We start from the raw sequence: 20,754 nt of genomic DNA, 5'->3' as shown, positions 1-20,754 counted from the left end.
CGGGCCCGCGCGGCGGGGGCGGGGGCGGCGCTGCCGGGCCGCCGGGCGCATACAGATGCGGCGCCCCTCCCGGGCAGGGCCCGCAGCGCCCGGCGGGGCACTCGGGCGGGAGGACGTCCAGGCCCCGGCGCCAGGCCGTCTCCGAAGGGTTGGCGGGGACGGTGCAGGCGGGAGCGCCGAGCGGCCCCGCACGCCCCCACGCCGCTGGGCGAAGGCCGAGCGCGCGGCGAGGCCGGGAATTAGGAGCCGGCTGCGGAGAGGCCCGGCTCCGGCTCCCGCTCCCGGAGCGGCCTCTGGGGCTGCTGTGAACCCCGGCCGCAGGGAGGCGGCATCTGGGGAGCCGGTGCGAGGCACCACAGCCGGCCGACTGGGGAGCGCTTAAGGCCGGCAGAAGGACCCAGGGAGTCCGCGGGCTGGGCCCAGGGAGCAGGTCAGGGACCGAGGCACAACAGCAGCGGGAGAGGACGGCGGTGGGGAGTGGAGCCTTTTTGGGAAGCTCATTTACAGGCGCCCACTGAGTGAGCGGCTGTCGCCCCCTGGCGGCCGCTGCGGGAGGCGCCTTGAAGGTGGCGAGCAGGTGACCCAACGCCTCTAACGCGGGACTGGGAACCGGGACAGGGACCCTCCTCTTCCCAGGGGTCTTCCCCTCTGGCCTCCAGTGAGGACGATGCTCCGTGGTGACGTGGGTAGAGCCAAGACAGAGATGGAGGGCGGGAAGTCCCTGCTCCAGGAAGCAGCAGCCTGCCTAAACAAGTGTATGGAGTGCAGGCAATGGTGCCTCCGTGCTACAGCCGTCTTCAACTGCTTGGCTCTCCCCCAGGCCCTGCCCAAGGAAAGCCAGTCACACACTAGTTAAAACTAAGTCAGATTTTTATTATTTTCCATAGACCACATCATTTAATAATAAAAAAAATAAAAATAAAAATTGAACAAAAGGAAAAGGTGGATATAAAGTGGAACCGGTGGGCAGATGGCAAGGGCTGCAGGACAGAAGAGACTGGGAACTGCAGGGGCCCTGGGACTCAGGAGGAGATGCTGATTCAGCTCATAGGTGACCCAGTCCTGGCCCCGGCTGTTCCCAAGAGGGGGTTGTGAGTACCCAAAGGAGGTGGTGAGCAGGATGGAGGAAAAATGAGAGGTCTGGGGCTCTTGGCTGTTCCCCACCTCTGGGCCAACCACCTCCCTCCCTAACCTAGCTCTTCCCTCTCAGACTCAACAGTGGGAAAGGAGAGTGAGGAGAGGGCTAACTCCCAAGAGATAGGTTATGGGGGTGGGGCTCTGGGGGGAAAGACGGCCACGGCTCCATTTGGTATGTGGGGACAGGTGGCAGCCATACTTGAGCACTGGGTAAATGGTGTGAAAGACCCCTGGTTCTAGGGCGGTGGAGATTGTACCTATCCCTCTGTGGCCTCGAACCCCCCAGGGCAGGGTGGCTGATGCCTGCAGCTCTCGCTCATGCGTTCCCGGCTAGCGGCGCCCACCCCGGTCCCGCACAGGCGTGCTCCGACTCCGGCTCCTGCTGTGGCGCTTGGTGTCTCTGCGGTCCCTCTCCCTGCCTCGCTCCCGGTCCCTCTCCCTCTCCCTCTCCCGATCACCCCTGTCACGCTCCCTTTCCCTCTCTCTCTCCCTGTCCCTCTCTCGGCTGTGCTCTCGACGCTTCTCCCGCTCCAGCTGTCGGTTCCGTTCCCGTTCTGCTTCCTTCTCCCGCTCCTTTTGCTCTTCCTCTTCTTGCTCCTTTCGCCGCTTCTCCCGCTCCTTGGCCCGTTCAGCCCGCTCAGCCTCCTTCTGAACAATCTGCAGCAGGCAGCAAAGGCAGAGAAAAGGCATCTCAGCCCCGCGCACGCCAGTCCCGCCTTGTATTTCCCTGGGCCCTGCCCTAGCTCAGGATCATCACCAGCTTTGCTGTTAAGCAGGAAGGGGGTTGTCAGCAATTACACCTGTCTTTGTCTCCGGGTCCCAATCCCTCCAGGTGTTCGCCTTTTATACCCTCAACAGGCAGTGGCACCATCCATGCCTTGCCTCTGGTATTTCCCCAGCTACTTAAGACGTGAACAAACCACTTTTCCCTTTAGCCGAGTACATCAGCCTCAAATTCCCAAAAAGGCCCATTACGAAGAAACTTAAATTTAAAAAGCAAAAAATCCTAGGGGTGCCTGACTGGCTCAGTTGGAAGAGCATGCAATTCTTGACCTTGGGGTTGTGAGTTCAAGCCCCACATTTGGTGTAGATTACTCACCAAATAAATAAAAATTGGAAAAAAAAAAAGGCAAAATATCCTAGAAATAAAAAAGCAGAGAAATGGTTTCTCAGCTAACTGAAATCAATTTCCGAGAAGGATGGTTGGCACAGACAGCTTCCTAGACACACAAACCCAGTTCCTGTCTTTGTGTTGACCTTGGCACTCTTGGGTTTGGCTTCTCTATGGCGTACTGTCACCTGGTTCTTAAAACTGCCTTTCCGTGATACTTAGTTTCTTCCCTTATCCTAAGCCAATACCTGAGCCTTCTCACACCAGTAGTCAAGTGACTCTCCCCCTTGCACTGCTGTCAAGCCTGGCTGCTACTCAAGAGTGGAGCATGAAGTGAGCACTCACCTGGCTGTCAGTCAGCGGGAGCCAATAGATGCAGGGAGCTGCCTTGGTCTTACGGAAAAGGTCGTCCAGCAGCTTGGCAGGCGGTTCCTCCTGAGCTTTCTCTGAGGTGGAAGAAAGTGAGTCAGACCTTATGCCCTATGACCCTGTGTGTCCCATCCCATTTGGGTTCCTTTCCCACCTACTAACAGGTGTGTGTGTCCCCACAGCTAAGTACCTTTCTTCTCACTCTTCTTTTCTTTAGACTTCGCACGTTCCTTGCGGCGGCGGTCACGGGACCGTGATCGGGAACGGGGACCTTCTCGAACTTTGTCCCGATCCCATTCACGCTCTGATCGAGTTCGCTCCCGCCGCTCCATTTCCCGTTCCCGCTCTGCCCACTGTTCCCGCACCGCCCGCTCCTGCTCCCGCTGCTCTGCCCGGGGGTGCTGTGGTGGCTGTGCTGGGGGTGGGGGCGGGGGGTGCAGGGGCCGTGGTACCCCCTGCTCCTCTGTCTTAGTTTCAGAGGGACGGTCCACCAAGAGGCCCCGGTGATAATCCAGCTGTGGGTAGAGGAGGGACAAGGACAGTCAGGACGGAGAGGGTAACACTCCCACTGAAGGAGCCCAGGTACCAGGGCATACAGGTTCTGAAGCCCCATGGTTCAACGAAAAGAACCAAGGGGTAGGAAGAGGAAGAAGGAATCTCGGTGGCTGCAGGTTTGGCCAGGATCTCAGCTGGATTCTAGCAGATAATGGCCTCCCCTGCCCCTCCCCCTCCTTCCTTTCCCTAGGTTTCTTACCTCATCTTGCTCAGCATAGTCAGCACAAAGGAATTTGGGATTGGACTGGGGCCATTTGACCCCATGTAGCGCTGTGCGGGTGGCAACTGCTTCTTCTACTGTTGAGTACTGGTGGAGGAAGGCAGAAGGCAGAGGGTCACAACAGGCCTCAATCCCTCCCACTTGCCACAAGGCCCTTGAACCTGCCCACGTTGGTTACAAAAGGAAATGTGTGCCACAGCCTAGAGAATCAGCTTCCTCCCCTCACCGTGACAAAGCAGTGAGATTTGATCTTGTCAATCCAGAAGGCCTCTTCCACCAGAGTTCCCGTCCGGCCCAACAATTCCTTTAGTTGGCCTAAAGTGAAGGGACGCACCTGCCAAGGAAAATGGGAGTTTCCAAGTCTTGAAGAAGGCAAGAACAATACTCCTGCAACCAGTCTTCAGATTCCCCAAGTATCGGCCACAGGAGTATAGCTTCAGAGTATGGGCACAGAGGGGTCAGGAACTCTCCCATGGGAATGAGAGAGGAGCGAAGAACGGTTAACACTAACAGAGACACTATGACACTATGATACTACGTGCCAGGCCTTCCACAAATCCTCCAGACAACCCTGCAGAGGCTGATACTTTGTCCCCATTTTTCAGATGAGGAGACTGGTTGTGAGAGATGAGGTCAGTCGCTCAGTAAGTGAGTAACCGGCAGATCTAGGAGTTGAAGCTCAGTAACAGGAATCCAAAACTCAAACTCTTTAACCACTAAACAAGGCTGGGCTGTGGGAAATGACTCCGACTCACCAAATTGGAGATGTGGACGATGTTACTGATCTTGCCCCGGGGAGGGGAGGGCACCTGAGCAGTTCGGACTGGGTCATCAATTGTAATGGAAACTCCAGACTTTTGCTGGCTAATGGAACGTCGAGTTAAGGTATCTCCTAAAGTCACTATCAAAAAGAGCACATGAACAGTTTTCAGCAGGGAGCAATGCTGGCTCTCTCACCTCTGCTATGCCTTTCTCTCATTCCCTACCAAGCACTGTTCCACCTAACTGTGCTGAGCATCTACAGTGTGCAAGGTACTGTCTAGGCTAAAGCTCCTCACTATGGAGATTCAAAGTTTCTAACCTCACTCTCAAGTAGCTCAATAACTAAAAGAGGGAGATAAAACAGCAATGCAAAAACACTATAATAAAAGGCAGAAAACATTAAATGCTTTTAAAAGAGGTCCAAATAAAGTGCTCTGGGAATTCAGGGAGCTGCACGCTTCACCCACCTTTCTTTACTTCATGCTCCACAGGTGGGGGCAAGGCCACCTCTACTGAAACCTGGGGAGGTATAGGGGGTTCTGCTTCAGGCTCCTTCTCCTCTTCCTCTTCCTCCCTTTGCCCATTCTCCTGGCCCTCTGCAGCTACTACCTGTAAGGTATCAGATAACAGAGGAATTCTTAAACTCCAAACTGGCACGTTCTTCTCCGCCTCGTTTCCTGAGAGAGGGTGGTACAGTAAACCTAGCATGATCCTTCCACTAGGAGAAAGATTTCATTCTCCTCCACTGGATCCCGGGATTATTAATGCCTCAGTTCTGCCATGAGGAAAACGAAAGCAGGAGTGGGCAAATTTTTTCTGTATAGGGCAAGATGAGAAATATTTTTAGGCCTTGTGAGTCACACAGTCTCCGTTGCAACTATTCAACGCTGACGTTATAGCACTTAAGCAGCCAGAGATAAGAGTAAATGAGCTGGTGTAGCTGTGTTTAATAAAATTTTCTTTATTATGGACAACAGGTTGGATGTGGTAGTCTGCTGACCCCTAAAAGGGCAATTAGCGCAACCCTCTGCACAGATGGCAGATTTCCCTTCCAGGACTCTACTTTGGTTGCCTGCTTGGGAGTCCACTGCCCGCTCCCCTGATGCTGGGGTGCAAAAGCCTTACCTGGGTGACAGTCCGGCATATCTTCAGCCCCTTGTCATGGGTTCCATCATCACCATTACGCTCTGTCTCATCCTCAGAGATTCGGGAGTCGTCAGCATGAAGATCCACAATAGCCTCCTGCCCCGCCAGGGGTTTGATGTCGGGGATGAGGCTCTGGGACACAGATACCCCCCACCCCGTTACACTGGGCCCGTTTCTACTCCCACCTCAACGTGTCTCATCCTCCCCTCCCCGGCTCCTCCCACCTCACCTTGAGTGACTCGGTGGTGATACTGATGGAGGGTTTCTTCTGTGTGGTGGCTGTGCTGGCTCCCCAACGCCGCTTCCGACCAGGCTGGCCCCCCTCTGTGTCACTGTTTCCAGCTGGCAACCCCTTGGTAGCTGCTGTCCCCAAGAAATAGGACCAAATAGTTAGATGGTCTTAGGTCCTCTGCTGGCTCACACCACTAACACCTACAGATAGCCTTCGACTGGAATTTCAGTAAAAGGTTAACTTAAGGAAATTGTATTTGGGAGCTGGGGAAACCATGCCTCAGAGTGAATAATAAAAGGACTGGAACCACTTTCTGACCAATAAAAACTACTGATCTCTGAAGGCAACATGGAATGGGTAACTAGGGTGGTGAGCAGTTTAAACTTTTAGTGGTAGAACTAACAAAAGTACTGGGGAAGACAGACTGAGAAGGACATAGGAATGCAGAAAAACAAGACTATGTGTTACTTATATCTAAGTAAAGTTAGTTTAAGATTGTGACATGATCTGATCATGCTTTAGGTTCATTTTCACACTATGACTTCATATTAAGTTATAAAGATCTATTACACTTTTGTCGATTTAGAGTTCCTCACTGGGAAAATGTTAAAAATGAATAAAGGATAAACTACTACTAAACATTAAAGAAAAGTCCCTCAAACCCACTGCTGGTTCTGAGGGTTCAGATATCTGAAAGAGGAAATGCATGTACGGCTAGATAGGAAATGGTGAGAGAGACACCTCAGTGTCATTAGTTAAGAAAAAATGTGACCTGGGAAAAATGACAGTAATTATCTGAAGTTCTGAATTTCAAAATAGAACCCTACATATGCCAAGAAGATGTAGATTTGCTGGATGGAGGGAGTGGGGTGGGAAGGGGTGACCTAAGAATGCCACTGAGAGGGAATGGGAACCTATTTCTTTATGAACTGATTTTTATGGTACTCCTGACCTTTATCAGGGATTTGGGGCTAGACTTACAGACAACGGAGATCTTCCTCTTGAATGATTTGGGCAGCGAGCTCTGTATAGAGAAGAAAAGGGGGGGGGAAAGAGAAAGAGACACACCCCACAGAGAGGGGGGAAGGAGGTTAGATGGGGCAGTCTTAGCATAGGCTCCAAAGACACAGAGAGAGAGAGACACAGAGACAGACAGAGACCAAAACAGAAGCGGCAAACGGCAAAAACGAAGCAGAATCAATGCAAGTTAGAGAAAAAAATAAAATCAAACATCACAGCAGGGAAAAGTCATCTAGTCCATACCACACCTGTGTATTAGCTTAACCAGAAATAAGCTGGAAGAGGAATTCAGGAGCCTCCCAGCCCTTTAAAGGCATGGGTCTTGCCCTCTTCCACTGTCTCTACAGGTTGAGAGGACGCCAAACCCAACAAAATATGCCCAGAACTGGGTCATCTAGTCCTCCTTGGTCTCCTTGCAAACTCTCAGAAAACACGAGGAAACAAGGAAAACCAACTTTGGGATGATCACTGCAACAAGGTAAGCCTCCTCCTTTTCTCAATGTCTTAGCCTGACATCCATTGACTGTGGCTTTGAGTCACTCGGACAGCAGCCTGTTAAGGCTGTCCACACCCCTACAGTGCAGCACTAGACCCACCAGAGATGAGGCTTCCTGAGCCAAGGGCCAGCAGAAAGACTTTCAAGGTGTCTTTGGTAAAGGAAGGGCTGTTTTTTTTTTTTTTTTTTGAGGGGCAGATTGTCCCCAGGGAGCCTCCAGCTTTCCATCCCACTGTATAGAGCTCTAGCAGAGCCTTACTGTTTCCTCTCCAACAGGGCTTAAACCTCAGGGGGCTCTGCCAAGGACCAGAAACTCCCAAACCTGCCATCGAGCAAGTTTCTGCCCCAAACACTCAGTGGGAGAAAGACTATGGACAGAGCAAAAAGAGAGAGAGAAAAGGGGATTAGAGTGTTTTTAGATTTAAGTGCTTATTTCTGGAAAAACTAAGACCTACCACCCTTCTAAAGGGTAGGGCAGGACCCTCTTGATGAAATCCCCTTTCCCCGTCCACCCCCCAGCCCCGTTTGTGTCGTCTAACCAAGTCTCCTTGGTCTCTGTTAAGGGCCAGCCTGACCCCTAGCCAGGCCGCTCTTGATGGGTAAGTTAGTGAGGAAAAAAAAAAAAAGAAAAAAAGAAAAGAAAGAAAAAAAAAGGTCTTAATTAAAACAGGAAAAACATGAACCAAATAAATAAATAAATCCAATAAAGAAATCAGAAAAATAAAGAGAAAATAATCAAAATAAAAGATTAAATAAAAAGAAGAAGAAAATAAAGAAGAAAATAACTAGGAATATGACAAATGTTCCAGGTACCATCTCACACCTGGGATCTTCAGTTCAGCCAATCGCACCTCACTGTGTACTGTATCTAGTCAACCGCCGGTCCAATCAGAATGAGCCCTCCCTGCTAGGCGCTGTGCAATTGGTGGGGGGTTGGGTTGGCAAAAAAGGTGGGCGCACGGCGTGGTGGTCAGCACGGCACTGCCAGAGTCCTCCCAGGGGCGCAGGGGGGGCGGGAGGAAAACGTGTGGGGGGACGCTGCCCAGTTTCCATGATGTCAAGACAGTTCACTGGCGGTGGCCAGGCTCAGCGAGGGGTACGGGGGGAAAAGGGGCAGAGACATCAGTCCCAGCCCTGTAGGGGCATCATCTTGCAGTCCCTGATGAGATGGCCTCTGAGTAGCAGGAATGGTCCTGGCCTTTTATCGTGAGAGGCAGGCAGGACCCTATGTCCACCAGTGGCAAGATCCAGCAATACCACCACCCAATACTTGGAATCCAGGTGATGACTTGAGTCCCTTTCTCCTCTGCCTGTAAATGGGGAAGGGGTCCTCTCACCGAGTGGGATCATGGAGCCTCTGATGAAGGCAGCCTGGGGGTAGTAGGTGGATAGCCCCAGGACCTGGCACACATTCAGCAGCAAGGTCAGAATACTTTTCTTCTGAGAGTTGTGTGTGGCATCTCCTCAGGGACTCCAGCTGAGACAGTGGTTCCAGTCAGGTGGATGGATGAGCCCCTGCCTCCAGGGATGGAGGAGAAGTTGGAGCAACCAACATGCTGCCCTTCACCATGGACAACAGGGACCAAAGGAAAAGTCCATCTGATGAGCAAGTGGTGATACATGGCTGGCTGTCATCAGCATTAAATCCCTGGGCTCAAACCCTAGACTTCTCTGCAGGGCTCCTAGTCGTTACAGCTTAAGCCGAGAGCCTCCACTCGGTATTTTACAGCACGGCACTGTGATCACAAACATTGACTCTTTAGGAGGTCTTGGTGCCCTAGATGGGGATCCCAACAGTCTGTAGCAAACAAGGCAACCCACAGTCCTCAAAAGGGTAAGGGCATGTGGGCAGGCGCCCCAGCACTGACACAAGCTCTTCTTGGGGTGTCCCAAATAGGGAGATGATGCAAGTCCACCCCTTTCCAAATGCTTTTTGCTTTCTCAATACAAGTCTCTCCAGAACAGTGCTCTTCTTGGCCCCCTGATGTAAGCAAGGCAGGGAGGCAAAAGGGGGCCCATCACAGGATCCCATATACATGCCCCCCTCTGGCCAAGACACCTGGATAGCAGACTCGGCTCTGATTGGGCAGCTCAGTAGCAGCGGGTGGGTCCAGAGGAAGAGGCGGCATCAGCGATTGGCCAGTTGGGCAGGGTTTTATTTTACGGGCGGATTACCGTACATGAGGTACTTGGACAAAGTTTTACGGGGAAGAAGGACCTTGTAATAAATAATATTCTGCACATCAAATCACTTTCACCGGCCCCCACCCCCGCAACACACACCAAAGAAAGGCTACACACACGACAGTCCCTCCCATCCTGTTACCCCAGTCCCAAACCCAGCTAATTCTTTCTCTATTACTTTAAGAGCCAAGAAGACTTCGCTGGCTCTGATGGGGGGAGCCCCCTGAATTGGGTGCAGGATACGAGATAACATATATGCCAAAAAAGGAAGCAGAGGAGTCAGAAATATATGGAGAAGGGGCCTTTGGGATCACCCCAAGTGCTGGCTTCTTAAGTAGCTACATCTCTGCAATATGACCACTAGAGGGCAGAGGAGGAACAAAAATTCCTCAGCACGCCTCCTCGGCTGAGAACCACCAAAGCCCACTAGATGGCGTTGAGCTCCCTCCCACAAGCTTTTAAAAAGGAGGGAAAGCTAACAGTTACCACAAGGAAAGCTGGGCCTGGGTCTTGGATAAAGGTCCATTAACTGACTTTTCCTTTAGTTACAAACTTCCAAGAGTCTGGACTGCACTTCCCCAACAAAGAAAGAGGAATGAATGAGCCCTGTCCCCATAACAAAGGGTCTCCCTTGCTAAACCAGCGAATTCTCCCTTGGCCCTATCGTGATCCAAAGTTGGCCTACCCCCTTCTTTAAGCTATCCCACTGTGTAAGAGGGATCACCAAAGTGGTCTACTCTTTCCCCTAGGCCCACTCCTGCCCACCCACCCCAACAGGTGGCTTGGAAATTTACCTCTTTCTTCTCCTCATCTTCAGCACTGCCCTCTGGGCGGTCATCATTGCTGACTTGGTCTGCAATAGGCACGGGGGGTTCTGGAACCTCATTTTCAGGTCTGTTTTCACTTGTGTCCATGGTCACTTCCTCCTTCTCCTCACTGACAGTATGGGGAGAGGTAGGGAGGGAAGGGCAGGAAAGAATCAAGGGGAAGAGAGAGCAAGACGTTAGGTTTTGGGTCAGGAAACCCCCATGCCTCATCACTTAGGGTGGGGTTGGGAGGGCTGCTTTTCAGATGAGACTAGAGACCCTGCCCCCACAGGAAAACTGGGAAACTGTTTTCCTTGGGGAAAGAGCACAGATCGTAGCAACCACAGCCACCCACTGCCCAGATGGGATAAAGCTGTGATGTGTGGGGTCAAGACTCCCAACTGTTTTTAGGTAATTCGCCAGAGTACTCTTACATGAAAGGAGAAACATACTCCTCTGGACACAGTCCCTCAAAAGTGTGATTTGCCCACAACCATGTGGCCTCCCTATCCCCTGGCCATAGGCATCTTTAACAAAATTGCATGAGAAATTAAGGGAAGCCTGATTGCTTAAGAAGACAAGAAAGAATGGCTGTGGCAAGTGATCCCAACCTTGTGTTTATAATCAACTGCTTAATAAGGCCTAGCGACCCACAGGATGTGGAAACAACAGGAATGGAGAAATTGGGAGGGGGAGTGGTTGCAGGGAAAGTAGGGCTGGGGAGGGTTCAAACTTCAATAAGGACCCTCTCATCCAAAAGGAAAAATGACAAATGCTGGAGTCTGAAAGCTCAGAGAAGAATCAGGCCACTTTTACCTGCTCAGAGGTGTAGGAATTGTTCTTACATTCGGCTTTCACCCAGTTTCTCCCACTCCCTCATTCCAACTTCCAAGAGATAAAGAGAGCAGGCCTCCCAGTCGGGACACACCCTCCCCCACACCCTATATCCCCTCCCCACTACAAATCCTGAATCCCCCCCACCCCCACTCTGAATCACATAAGTTAGCTCCCATTTCAGGCAACGAATCCCAGAGATGCACTTCAGATAAACTATCTTCCCATCTCCTTTTTCTGTCTTCATCCCTAACTTCTATCTCTTAATCTCACTCCCACTACCACCCAAACACTGGGGGAAAAAAATCAGATTAAGATGATCAGGGGCCTAAGACCCAGGAGAGGGGAAACCAAGCCTCCCCACGCTGATAACCACCACCAGAAAATTCAGCATTCCCCACAGGCTGACTGACACTCAGAGGTCAGAACAGGCTCCCCAGAGCAGGCAGGGAGGGATGCACGGGAAGGGGGAGGGGAAAATCGGAACTGTGCCCCCAGCTAACCGGCCCCCACAGAAACACGCGATTCAACTGCCTAAATCTAAAGAAAAGACTTATCCAAAAAAATACCTATTTCCCACACGGAGAGGGCAAGTTGGGCCAATTAGAAATCAGGCAGGAAGGACAAAGGGAGAAAGCAGAATGACTGAAAACAAACCAAAACGAAAAGACGGAATGAAAGCCATGGGGAACAGAAGGAAGAGGAGGTAGGCTAGAGCGGTGGGGAAAAGGGATACATGGAAATGTGAAGCTCTCACCCTTCTTTGCTTTCTGATAACATGATTTTTTTTCTCCCCCTGGAAGTGCTGTTTATCCCTTTCTGGAATGGAAGAAATAACAAAAACCAAACAAAAAAAATCCTAAAAAATTAAAAAAAAAACCCACAACACCTTCCTTGTCCCAAGAGCCCACCACCTCCTCCCCAGCCACCCGATCCAGAGAGAGAAAATCGAGATGCAGCAACTGGGGATCCAAAAAATGGTAAATGGAAGGGGAGGTGGTGGTGGTGGTGGTGAGGGGAGGCTAAAATAGATCTGGCTTTAAGAGATAAGCGTTAAGTCCTCACGGCAAACCCCGAGTTCGGCTGGATTGGTCTCTCTGGAGAAGGAGGAGGAAGAGGGCCAGGCTGCTGGTAGTGGCTGGCTCTATTGTATTGGCGGAGCGGCGGCGATCAGCCGGAGACATGCAGGGGAGCCATCTTGCCACTTACCCAGCAGCCCGTGTGTGCGGATGGGGGAGGGCCCTGCTGCAGCAGGGGAGGGGAAAGAGAAGAGGGAGGGCGCTGAGTGAGCAAGGTTCTTATCCTCTGGCAGGCCACAGGGAGCTCACTGCTGGCTCAATAGGCCTGGCCCTTTTCCTTCTTTTCTCAGGTTACAACAGCTACCAAGGCCTAACCCCAGAGGGAAAGGGTGCGCTCTCCTTGTCTTCCCAGGGGGAGGGGGCTGGGTGGAGAGGACATACAAAGTTACAGCTGCTTTCTTGGAAGATTCCAGAGAATAGAGGGAAGGGAAACAGCAGAGCTCGGGAGTGAAAAAATGATTCAAGAAGGAAGACAACAAAGCCAAAGTTGAAAGAGACACAGAATGGAGGGTCATGAGCAATTTTTTATGTGCCCACCTCCCTCTATCCTAGAAGCCAGTCAGCTGTTCCTGCGGGAAGGTGGGATGAGAACAGGCACTACCCAATCACTACAGTAGCTAGCTGGCTGCTCACCCCAAGCAATGACCACGTGTTATTACTCCAACCTGTCCTTTCTCCAGGGATGGCGGGAGGAGAGGATAGCAGAGTTCCTTTTGGAATTATCAGTAGAGAAGGAGAAAGGTGTCTCTGAAGAGATGACAGACAACTTTGTTTCACAGAGTCTTTAATAAGGTCACCCTGCCCCGGGGTCCACTGGAGCCAGAAAGGAAAAGGATAAACAGGGCAAGGGGACCTTGGGTAGCTGAAGCACGAAGGCCACTTCTTGGAACAAGGGCTCCAAGGTGGGGGCTCCAAAGTTAGATAAGAAGCCGAAGTGAGAGAGCTGTTACACGGGGTGGTGGGGTTCTGCTGGGCCGGAAGTGTTTGGGAACTAAATGGAAATTAATCATGGGCATGTTCACCAGACTAAATGTGAAATAAGAAGCTGACTCTAATCGTTCAAAAAAAGCACTCAGTAGACGCTCAAAAAGACTCCTTTGTTGACTGCAAAGGTGATCCTTTTGCATCCTAGTGGCAGCAAAGGTTTAACAGTAAGGTATTTAATCAAAAGCTTGGTATCATCTCATTTGTAATACCAGAGCTTTCAGCCAGAATAAATTTTCCTCCCCATTACTTAAAATCTGGTACATGCCGACTACATGTTAAAGTGGTCATGTTTTGAAAGTTCCCTTTCACTTAGTGGTCCCTATCTGTTCAGTAAAACTGAGAGCTCTACAGTCAAGCTGGCCAGGGCCCAATCATGGCCCGACCGTGCTCCCATACAAGTTCTGTGACACTGGGCGAGTCTCTGATCCTGTGTATCTCTTACTTTATCTGTAAAGTGGGGATCACAACAATACCTAACTCATGGACAGTGTGATAAGGCTTTGCCCTTATGAGTCTGGCTTGGACAACACTCCAAGTCAAGGTAAGGATACGCATAAAATCATGTATATTTAATAGGCCATTATCTCATTTGATACCACCTAATGGAGCTTTTTCTGAGTTTTCTCAGAATAGACTGCGCTTTCTCTGATGCGAAGGCATTCAGTAGTTGGTCTGACAGGTTTTCAGCAAGGACCTCATCATTCTGTATAATAACCACTGGTTGACTTGCCCCTCGCCTCCACCTTGCAGGATTCCTCAAGGTCAGGGACTACATCCCTTAATCCCTAGCCCAGGGCCTAACACAAAGAAATGCTCAGTAAATATTTCTGAATTAGGCTGTCATTGTGTATATACCAAGTGGACACTTTAATAATTGCTTGCTGAACTAAAAGTTTTCTTCTTCTTCTTCCTCTTCTTCTTCTTCTTCAAGTAAGCTCTACGCCAATGTGGGGTTTGAACTCATGACCCCGAGATCAAGAGTCGCATGCTCTACCAACTGAGCCAGAAAGCACCCCAAACTTTTCTTCTTAAACATTATTTTAGATGGAACTCCCACAGAGAATGTTACCTCACAAAGAATGTTACCTTCCAACATCCTCAAATAAATGTTCCCTATCCATCAATTGTCCTAAGATAGTTTCAGCTGCCAATACGCCTCTCCAGAAGTAGCTTCCTTGGAGGAAGAATTTTTCTTTCACTGGAAATTCTTTCTCATTTTTTCAAGAATAAGAATTTTACGACGTTATCCTTGGCCTTAAGACACAGTGAGTTTGTGCCATCTATTTCCCCACAAACAATTCTGTGGGATCCAAGATTCCTAAGACTTTATTTTCATAAGAAAATGAGGAATCCTTGAAACTGCCCCCACAAGGGACTCAAATCTATTTGCAGGATCGGTCCCAAAACCTTGTTAGCTACTTGTCAGAGGCCCATGCAGCTTTTCTTTGTAGTCCTTTTTAAACAAAAGGCATCTAGGCATCTCCCTTCCCACATTTAAGTTCTTGCACAAATATTTCTGATATCTTTGAAAAATCTGTGAAATTGCATGGGGGCTTGGGGGTGGGAGAGCTCTATCCATAACTGAACAGCACACAAAGCATTTGCAGCCCAGAAGGAAAGGGAAGGACAGAACTACTTGGAGACTAACAACATCACATTATAATTCATATCTAATTAAGAGTCAGAGAAACTAACAGAAAAGGAAATTTCTACAGGCGTGTTTGAATTTTAGTTACTGTAGAAAATTCATGAGGAGCTGAGGACCTGATATGAAATAGTGGGATGTGACTATTCTCAAGCAGTGAGACTTAAATATAGAATACCGGTTTCAATCTTGGTTTCAAGATAACCAAGGATGATATGATTTTGGGGGTATGTTCTTAGATTCCAATTTCTCAGTAAGCAAATGCTATTGATGATAATAAATTCTTTTAAAAATTATGCATTATTTGGCATATTGGTACTGTAGATTCCCTGGAGAGTAACCATTACATTGTCATACTGGCTTAAAGGACTATTTTCTTCCTCGTACTCAGACAAAAGGACAAATTAACATAATAAGCCAAAAGCCCAAAGCTGCTACTGCCTGTAAGGGTTGTGTACTCAGCAAAGTTGTATTTAGAAAAATTCAGGTTTGAATTAACTACTGCTGGATAATACAGTTGCTCACACAAAAGTTCTTTTCTCCCCCCATTTTTTTTTTTTAATGTAAAAACAGTAGCATTATTTTCTGCTGTATGAAGACACTTTTGTTATATCCATAGCAGGCAGAAGATTGGATTTTGGAACATGGCTCAAATGAAATAGGACTGAGGGCTCACAAATTCCTGCTCCAAGCAATGACAAGATACCTTACCTCATAAATTAAGAATTCCTCAGGGCACAATCAGAATCAGAATGGATTTAACAAAGCACAGAAAAAGTTAGGCAATCTCTTCCAGGTGCTGACAGGTCCTTGAAGTCTTTTTTTTTTTTTTAAACACTTTACCGAATCAACAGGCCCTAACTCTGTCTTTTGTTGAGACAGGAAAACCGAGGTTAAGCCACAAATAGTCTTTTCCATTTAGCACTGCTGATCCCACTTTTAAAATTGGCCAGGGGCTCCAGAGGTCACTAGGCTGAAAACTAGGACTCTAGAGTGATGAAAGACTAGGACTGTTGTGAATCAGATGCAGTAGGGCTTCCAGAAATGTAGGTAAACCTCTCAAAGATTCATTTACCAAATCCAATGCCAGAATAGCCTATGAGTTTAAACCCTTGGGCATGTCTTTTTATTAGGCTGCTGAAGAGACCATCTGGAAGATAGGCAGAGGGAAAGTGGGTAAAGGGGATGTGTGTGAGCTACTCCTGAGCTCAGATTGCATTTCTCACCTATAGGCTGCTTCACTGAAGCGTGCCTACGCAACAATGGACAGTCTCAGTATTTGCCACTTGCCTGTCACCTTGTTGGAATCAATGTGACTAGATTACCTCAGTCATAAAATGGAGGATCAAGGGCACCTTTACATGGGGAGAAAAACTCTGTACAGGACTCCAAGCTTCATATGCCCTGGACTTGCATGCTAAAGTCCAGAAATAAAGATGTTTCAAAATAGCATCAAGTGCCATTTTGCTGCCAGGATCTCACAGACCAACTGAAGTTTTAGGGCAAAGCAAAACCTTTTCAGAAAATTACTTGCTTCACAAGGGGTATAGGAGGCAGTTCCTCAGGCCCAATTACTAGCAGACTGTCAACACCTATTTCAAAGCTGCCCTTATACAAAGGACATGCTGTACCCCCATGGGTGGGGTAGGGGAGGGCAGGAAGGTGTCACCCCATTTCCTCATCGATGGTGTAGCTGGGGAATCCTGAACACCTTCCAGAATCCGCTGGGTTTTCACTTTACGGTCCTAGAAGAAAAACCCTCTCCAAAGGATAACGTACCCACCCCAAAAGGGAAAAACAAAACTTTTCAAAGGAAGTAGAGTGAACTTTTGACTTTCAAACCAAAAAAGTAACGGCCACAAGATGGCAGCAGAGGCAAGACCGTTAGAAAAGACAGTAGCAAGGGTATAACCCCAAGACAAAAGCTATATAGATAGTAAGGAATACAAAACTAGTATTAAACCCGTAAGGAAATGAGATAATAAATCATGTCACCTGCCCACCACCCTCCAAAATCAGAGGTAAGATAGTCTGAAGCTCTCAAAAGTGTGTGAATTATTAGACTTTTGCACAAAGGGGAAAAATCATACTGGTAGTACTAGTGTTAAAAATGACATAAAAACCAACATAGAACAACTTTAGGCCAACCGTCTACCCTGGATGTTCACTAAAGCAATACAGGATTCTTGATGTCTAAAAGCTAAACAATCTTATTTCCAAAATATTTTGCTTTTCATTTTCCATGGGACTCTAAAGCCAGGAATTTGGGTTCAACAGCTTTTTAACATATAGTACCTAGTGCAGAATAATGAACGAATGATATACCTGCTCTTACCTGTATTTTTCTAGAACTAAATATAAGAAATAAAAGCTAACATTAATTAAGTAAATGGTAAAAATCAATCCAAGGGTCTTAGGGGCCCAAAAACAAACTTCTGATTGCATATGCCTCACATTTTGCTGTACTGTATCCCGTAAGAACTAAGATAGACGGTGCTTAATAAAAAGACAGCTAATAACTAAGGAAAACAACAGAAACTCAAAAACAACACCCTCCTGTGACTTTCTTGGTAGACTCTTGATATCCTTTATTAAACTCTGTTCCTAGGCTCAGATGTAGCTGGTAAACTTGAGTTAAGATGCCCTGAGTCAACTCCTTTACACTGCCTTGAGTTTGGAAACCAAAGCCTCTGCTACCTGCTCCTCAAAGGAACTATTTTGGTCAGATGATCTCAGAAATGGGTTTCCTTATGCTCTAACCACCACTTTTCAGAATACCTTAAGAATTCCGGTGGCAGCTCTCAACATAACAACTGAGGCCTAGCCTTTGTCCAGATAAAGCTCTGCCTTTGTTTTAAAAGGAAACTAGGACTGCTTAGTCAAAGAAACCCAGGGAGCAAAGAACTATTCCACACTCCCAGTCCCTTGTTATACCCCAGCTGAGATAGATTACTTACACAGTGTGATGAATCCTTTCTGATTCTGGTAGGTGAGCGGTCTGGGTCTCTGAGGTTTGGGGCTGTGTGGCAGCTGGTGGCTCTGCCTCTTCAGCTTCACACTTCTTTGGGCTCCCCTGTCAGGACAAACATAGCAAAACACCCATAGCAACGTACTTAAATCTGCTTGGTTCCTCTTCTTTAAACCTGGAGCTGGTAATAAAAGACAGTGGCAGCTCCACACTTAGCCCTATAGATCTTTGTTATTTTCATTTACAAAGTGGAATGGAATGCTGCTTAAAGAATTTCTATGCCAACAATCATTTTATTAGAATTCTTTTTTGAGAGAACTGAGAAAAGGCTTCCTTTGGGGCAGAAAAAAAGGAGACATTCTGTGCAAGTGACCCTGGGAGCCCTGGAAATGAGAAACCTGATGCCTAGCCTCCTTATAGAGCTTTCATGAACCAGGGAGCTGGAACGGAGTTCAGTGGAATCTTACAGGTATCCCCAACCATCCATATTTCTACTGAACCTTATCCAGGCTAGCTAAGACAAAAGGGAAAATCATGCCTAATCCTCCATCTCCTTCTAGGGAGGGGGCATGATAGCCTACCCGCTCAGGTTGTAACCTCTGGGTCACATGCTTTTCAGCTGGCTCAGGTTGGCTCAAATGCCTCACTCGGATAGAGGATGAGGTGGAAGTCCTTTCCTTTGGCTCAAGGACCTGCAGTTGTGGCACTGGTGGAGTTGCAACCTCCTGACCAGAAGAGGGATCTTTGGTTTCAGTGTAGCTGGTGCTGCTGTCCCTGGAGACTCCAGGGCTCAGAGACTGAAGAAATGAAGCACATAAGGCAAATCATTTTATATGGTATATATTCAGTACATCACTGAGTTTTCCAGCTTCCGTGGACTCAGTTAATACTTTGGACCCTTCTCTCCCTATGTTTATTCCTCTTTGAGTTCGTGATCTCCTTGACTTCCTAGAGTATTCAAATTATTTATTAAGTCCCAAGTAGGTGCTAGGATACTAAGATACCCATGTAAAAAGGCATGTCCGTATCTTCAAGTTTATAGTCTACTGAAGATGGGTAAATGATTCAACTTTGGAATTAAAGGGACTCAAAAAAATGAAAAAGGACTCTACTTAGGGATCAATGAATTAAAAATTAGACTCAGAAATGATAGGAAAGTAATCACTGACCTGGGGAGTAAAGGAAGCTTTTCCCATTCCTGCCAGAAATTATAATAGTTCTCCTGGGGTTGAAAAACACTGGAATACAAACAAAACATCAACGCACCCAAGAACTTCCCACACTTACTTTTCTGCTGTTGCTTGAAGCTGAACGAGAACGGGAACGGGAACGGGAACGTGACCTGGACTCTGATGTGGATCGGGAGCCCATCTCGGATCTACCACGAGGGTTGGTGTGAGTACGTGCCCGAGATACATCTCTCTGCTTGGATCTTGGAGATGAGTGAGACTGAGAGCCTGAGCTGTCAGGAGAGCGAGATCTTGATCTAGAACTGGAGGATGAAGAGGACGACCGGCTTGAGGAGGAGTCAGCTGACTGTTTTAATCTGTGGCTTGGGAGAAGGGTATGAGAAGCCCTTCTACCTTCCTTCTGTTCCAACGACAGCTGTGTCAGAGATTCCTCAGTGATCCCTTTGGCCGGTGCTAATTCCTCGATTTTAAGAGGGAGTGGTTGAGCAGATTTTTCTGACTCAGTTTCAAGACCCTTCTGGGGTGAGCATTCAGCTGGTGTGCTTTTCTGAACTAGGGGCAGGACACTCTCCTCTGGCACTTTGTCTGCTAGAGATTCTGCTTTGGTGTCTGCAGGACTTGACAAAGGAGACAGGCCTCCCACCAACTGGACAGTATGCTGAGATACTAATAGCTCCCTGGCCTCAGCATCTGTATTAGGAGGAGATAGCTGAGTGAGGACAGGGGGAGCTGGGCCTTCCATGGGCTCTATTTCTTCTTCACCCTGGAGCTGTGCATTAGGCGGTGGAGAAGATGCTTCCTTGGTAAGTAAAGGTGGGGGAGTTTCCTCCTCACTGGCATTCTGCTCTGGTGGTAGCACAAGAGGGGCCTTCTCCAGATCTTCAGTCAGTCGAGGAGGGGAAGGGGACTTTGATTTTTCCTCCAAGCCTTTTGAAGATTTTATTTCCTTTTCTTCTTCTTCAAGGGAAGAAACTGTTTTCATTTCTTTCTCCTGCTGATGTCTGGCCATAAGACTTCTTCTGGCTTCTTCCTGGGACCTTGTCACTCTTCCTCCTCTCTCTAACCCCTCCTGTTCCTGGGATCTTATGGTTTGGGGTCTCTCATCTATCACCTCCTCTGGTTTTGCTCTGGGCATCTCTTCCCCCTCTTCTGCTTCAAGTTGTTTCATGACTGGTGCATCCCTAGATTTTTGTCCTTCATCTTCCTCTTCCTCCTCCTCCTCTTCTTCCTCTTCTTCCTCCTCTTCTTCCTCCTCCTCTGTTTTCAAATTTCGATCTGCTCTGACCCTCAGATTTCTGGAAGGTGTTTCTTGATCCTCTTCCTCCTCAGCCACCTGGCTACACTCAGAGAGTTTAGCTGCTCTTGCCTGAAAGAAAAGATATACAGTGGATCCAAGTATATTTGCTCACTATCAACAGAGAGAAAAAAGTATCTCAGGAGATACACATAAGAAGGAGAAACTCAATGATACAAGCTTGCATCCACACACACAAGTGTGGCAGTAAACAAGCATGGTCTATCAAGCTCTTACGGGGATCAAAAGAGACTGCAAATAGAATACAATAATGAAACCGCTACTAGTTCATTTTTTATTTTTTTTATTAAAGATTTTTATTTATTTATTTGAGAGAGAGAGCGCATGAGAGGGGGGAGGGTCAGAGGGAGAAGCAAACTCCCCGCTGAGCAGGGAGCCCGATGCGGGACTCGATCCTGGGACTCCGGGATCATGACCTGAGCCGAAGGCAGTCACTTAACCAACTGAGCCACCCAGGCGCCCCTACTAATTCATTTTTTACTTTCAAGCTTTAAAAATAAATACAAACTGGGGCGCCTGGGTGGCTCAGCTGGTTAAGCGACTGCCTTCAGCTCGGGTCATGATCCTGGAGTCCTGGGATCGAGTCCCGCATCGGGCTCCCTGCTCAGCGGGGAGTCTGCTTCTCCCTCTGACCCTCTTCCCTCTCATGCTCTCTATCTCTCATTCTCTCTCTCTCAAATAAATAAAATCTTAAAAAA

The 20,754-nt window shown here is 48.4% G+C and overlaps 1 protein-coding gene across 6 annotated transcripts in view; it reads right to left on the bottom strand.

Annotated features, from left to right (window-relative positions):
* Positions 1-849: 849 nt before the first annotated feature.
* Positions 850-20,754, bottom strand: part of ACIN1 (apoptotic chromatin condensation inducer 1) — a 34,250-nt gene continuing 14,345 nt past the window's right edge. For 2 of the 6 annotated variants that reach the window (XM_027569408.1, XM_027569412.1), the window contains exons 6-19: positions 18,839-20,107; positions 18,133-18,348; positions 17,541-17,656; positions 10,027-10,168; positions 6,514-6,556; positions 5,530-5,663; positions 5,280-5,432; positions 4,622-4,763; positions 4,148-4,293; positions 3,619-3,726; positions 3,372-3,479; positions 2,808-3,132; positions 2,594-2,694; positions 859-1,794 (exon numbers count right to left, since the gene is read on the bottom strand). In XM_027569408.1, the coding sequence (XP_027425209.1) occupies positions 1,468-1,794; positions 2,594-2,694; positions 2,808-3,132; positions 3,372-3,479; positions 3,619-3,726; positions 4,148-4,293; positions 4,622-4,763; positions 5,280-5,432; positions 5,530-5,663; positions 6,514-6,556; positions 10,027-10,168; positions 17,541-17,656; positions 18,133-18,348; positions 18,839-20,107 (3,330 nt within the window). In that variant the 3' untranslated portion in view covers positions 859-1,467. Of the gene's footprint in view, positions 1,795-2,593; positions 2,695-2,807; positions 3,133-3,371; positions 3,480-3,618; positions 3,727-4,147; positions 4,294-4,621; positions 4,764-5,279; positions 5,433-5,529; positions 5,664-6,513; positions 6,557-10,026; positions 10,169-11,937; positions 12,085-17,540; positions 17,657-18,132; positions 18,349-18,838; positions 20,108-20,754 lie in introns of those variants that run through there. The other 4 variants (XM_027569410.1, XM_027569409.1, XM_027569411.1 and 1 more) reach the window with 4 other exon arrangements.

This window comes from Zalophus californianus, chromosome 6, assembly GCF_009762305.2.
Source record: "Zalophus californianus isolate mZalCal1 chromosome 6, mZalCal1.pri.v2, whole genome shotgun sequence".
NCBI classification, from domain to species: Eukaryota; Metazoa; Chordata; class Mammalia; order Carnivora; family Otariidae; genus Zalophus; species Zalophus californianus.
This window is presented reverse-complemented; position numbering and strand designations above follow the sequence as displayed.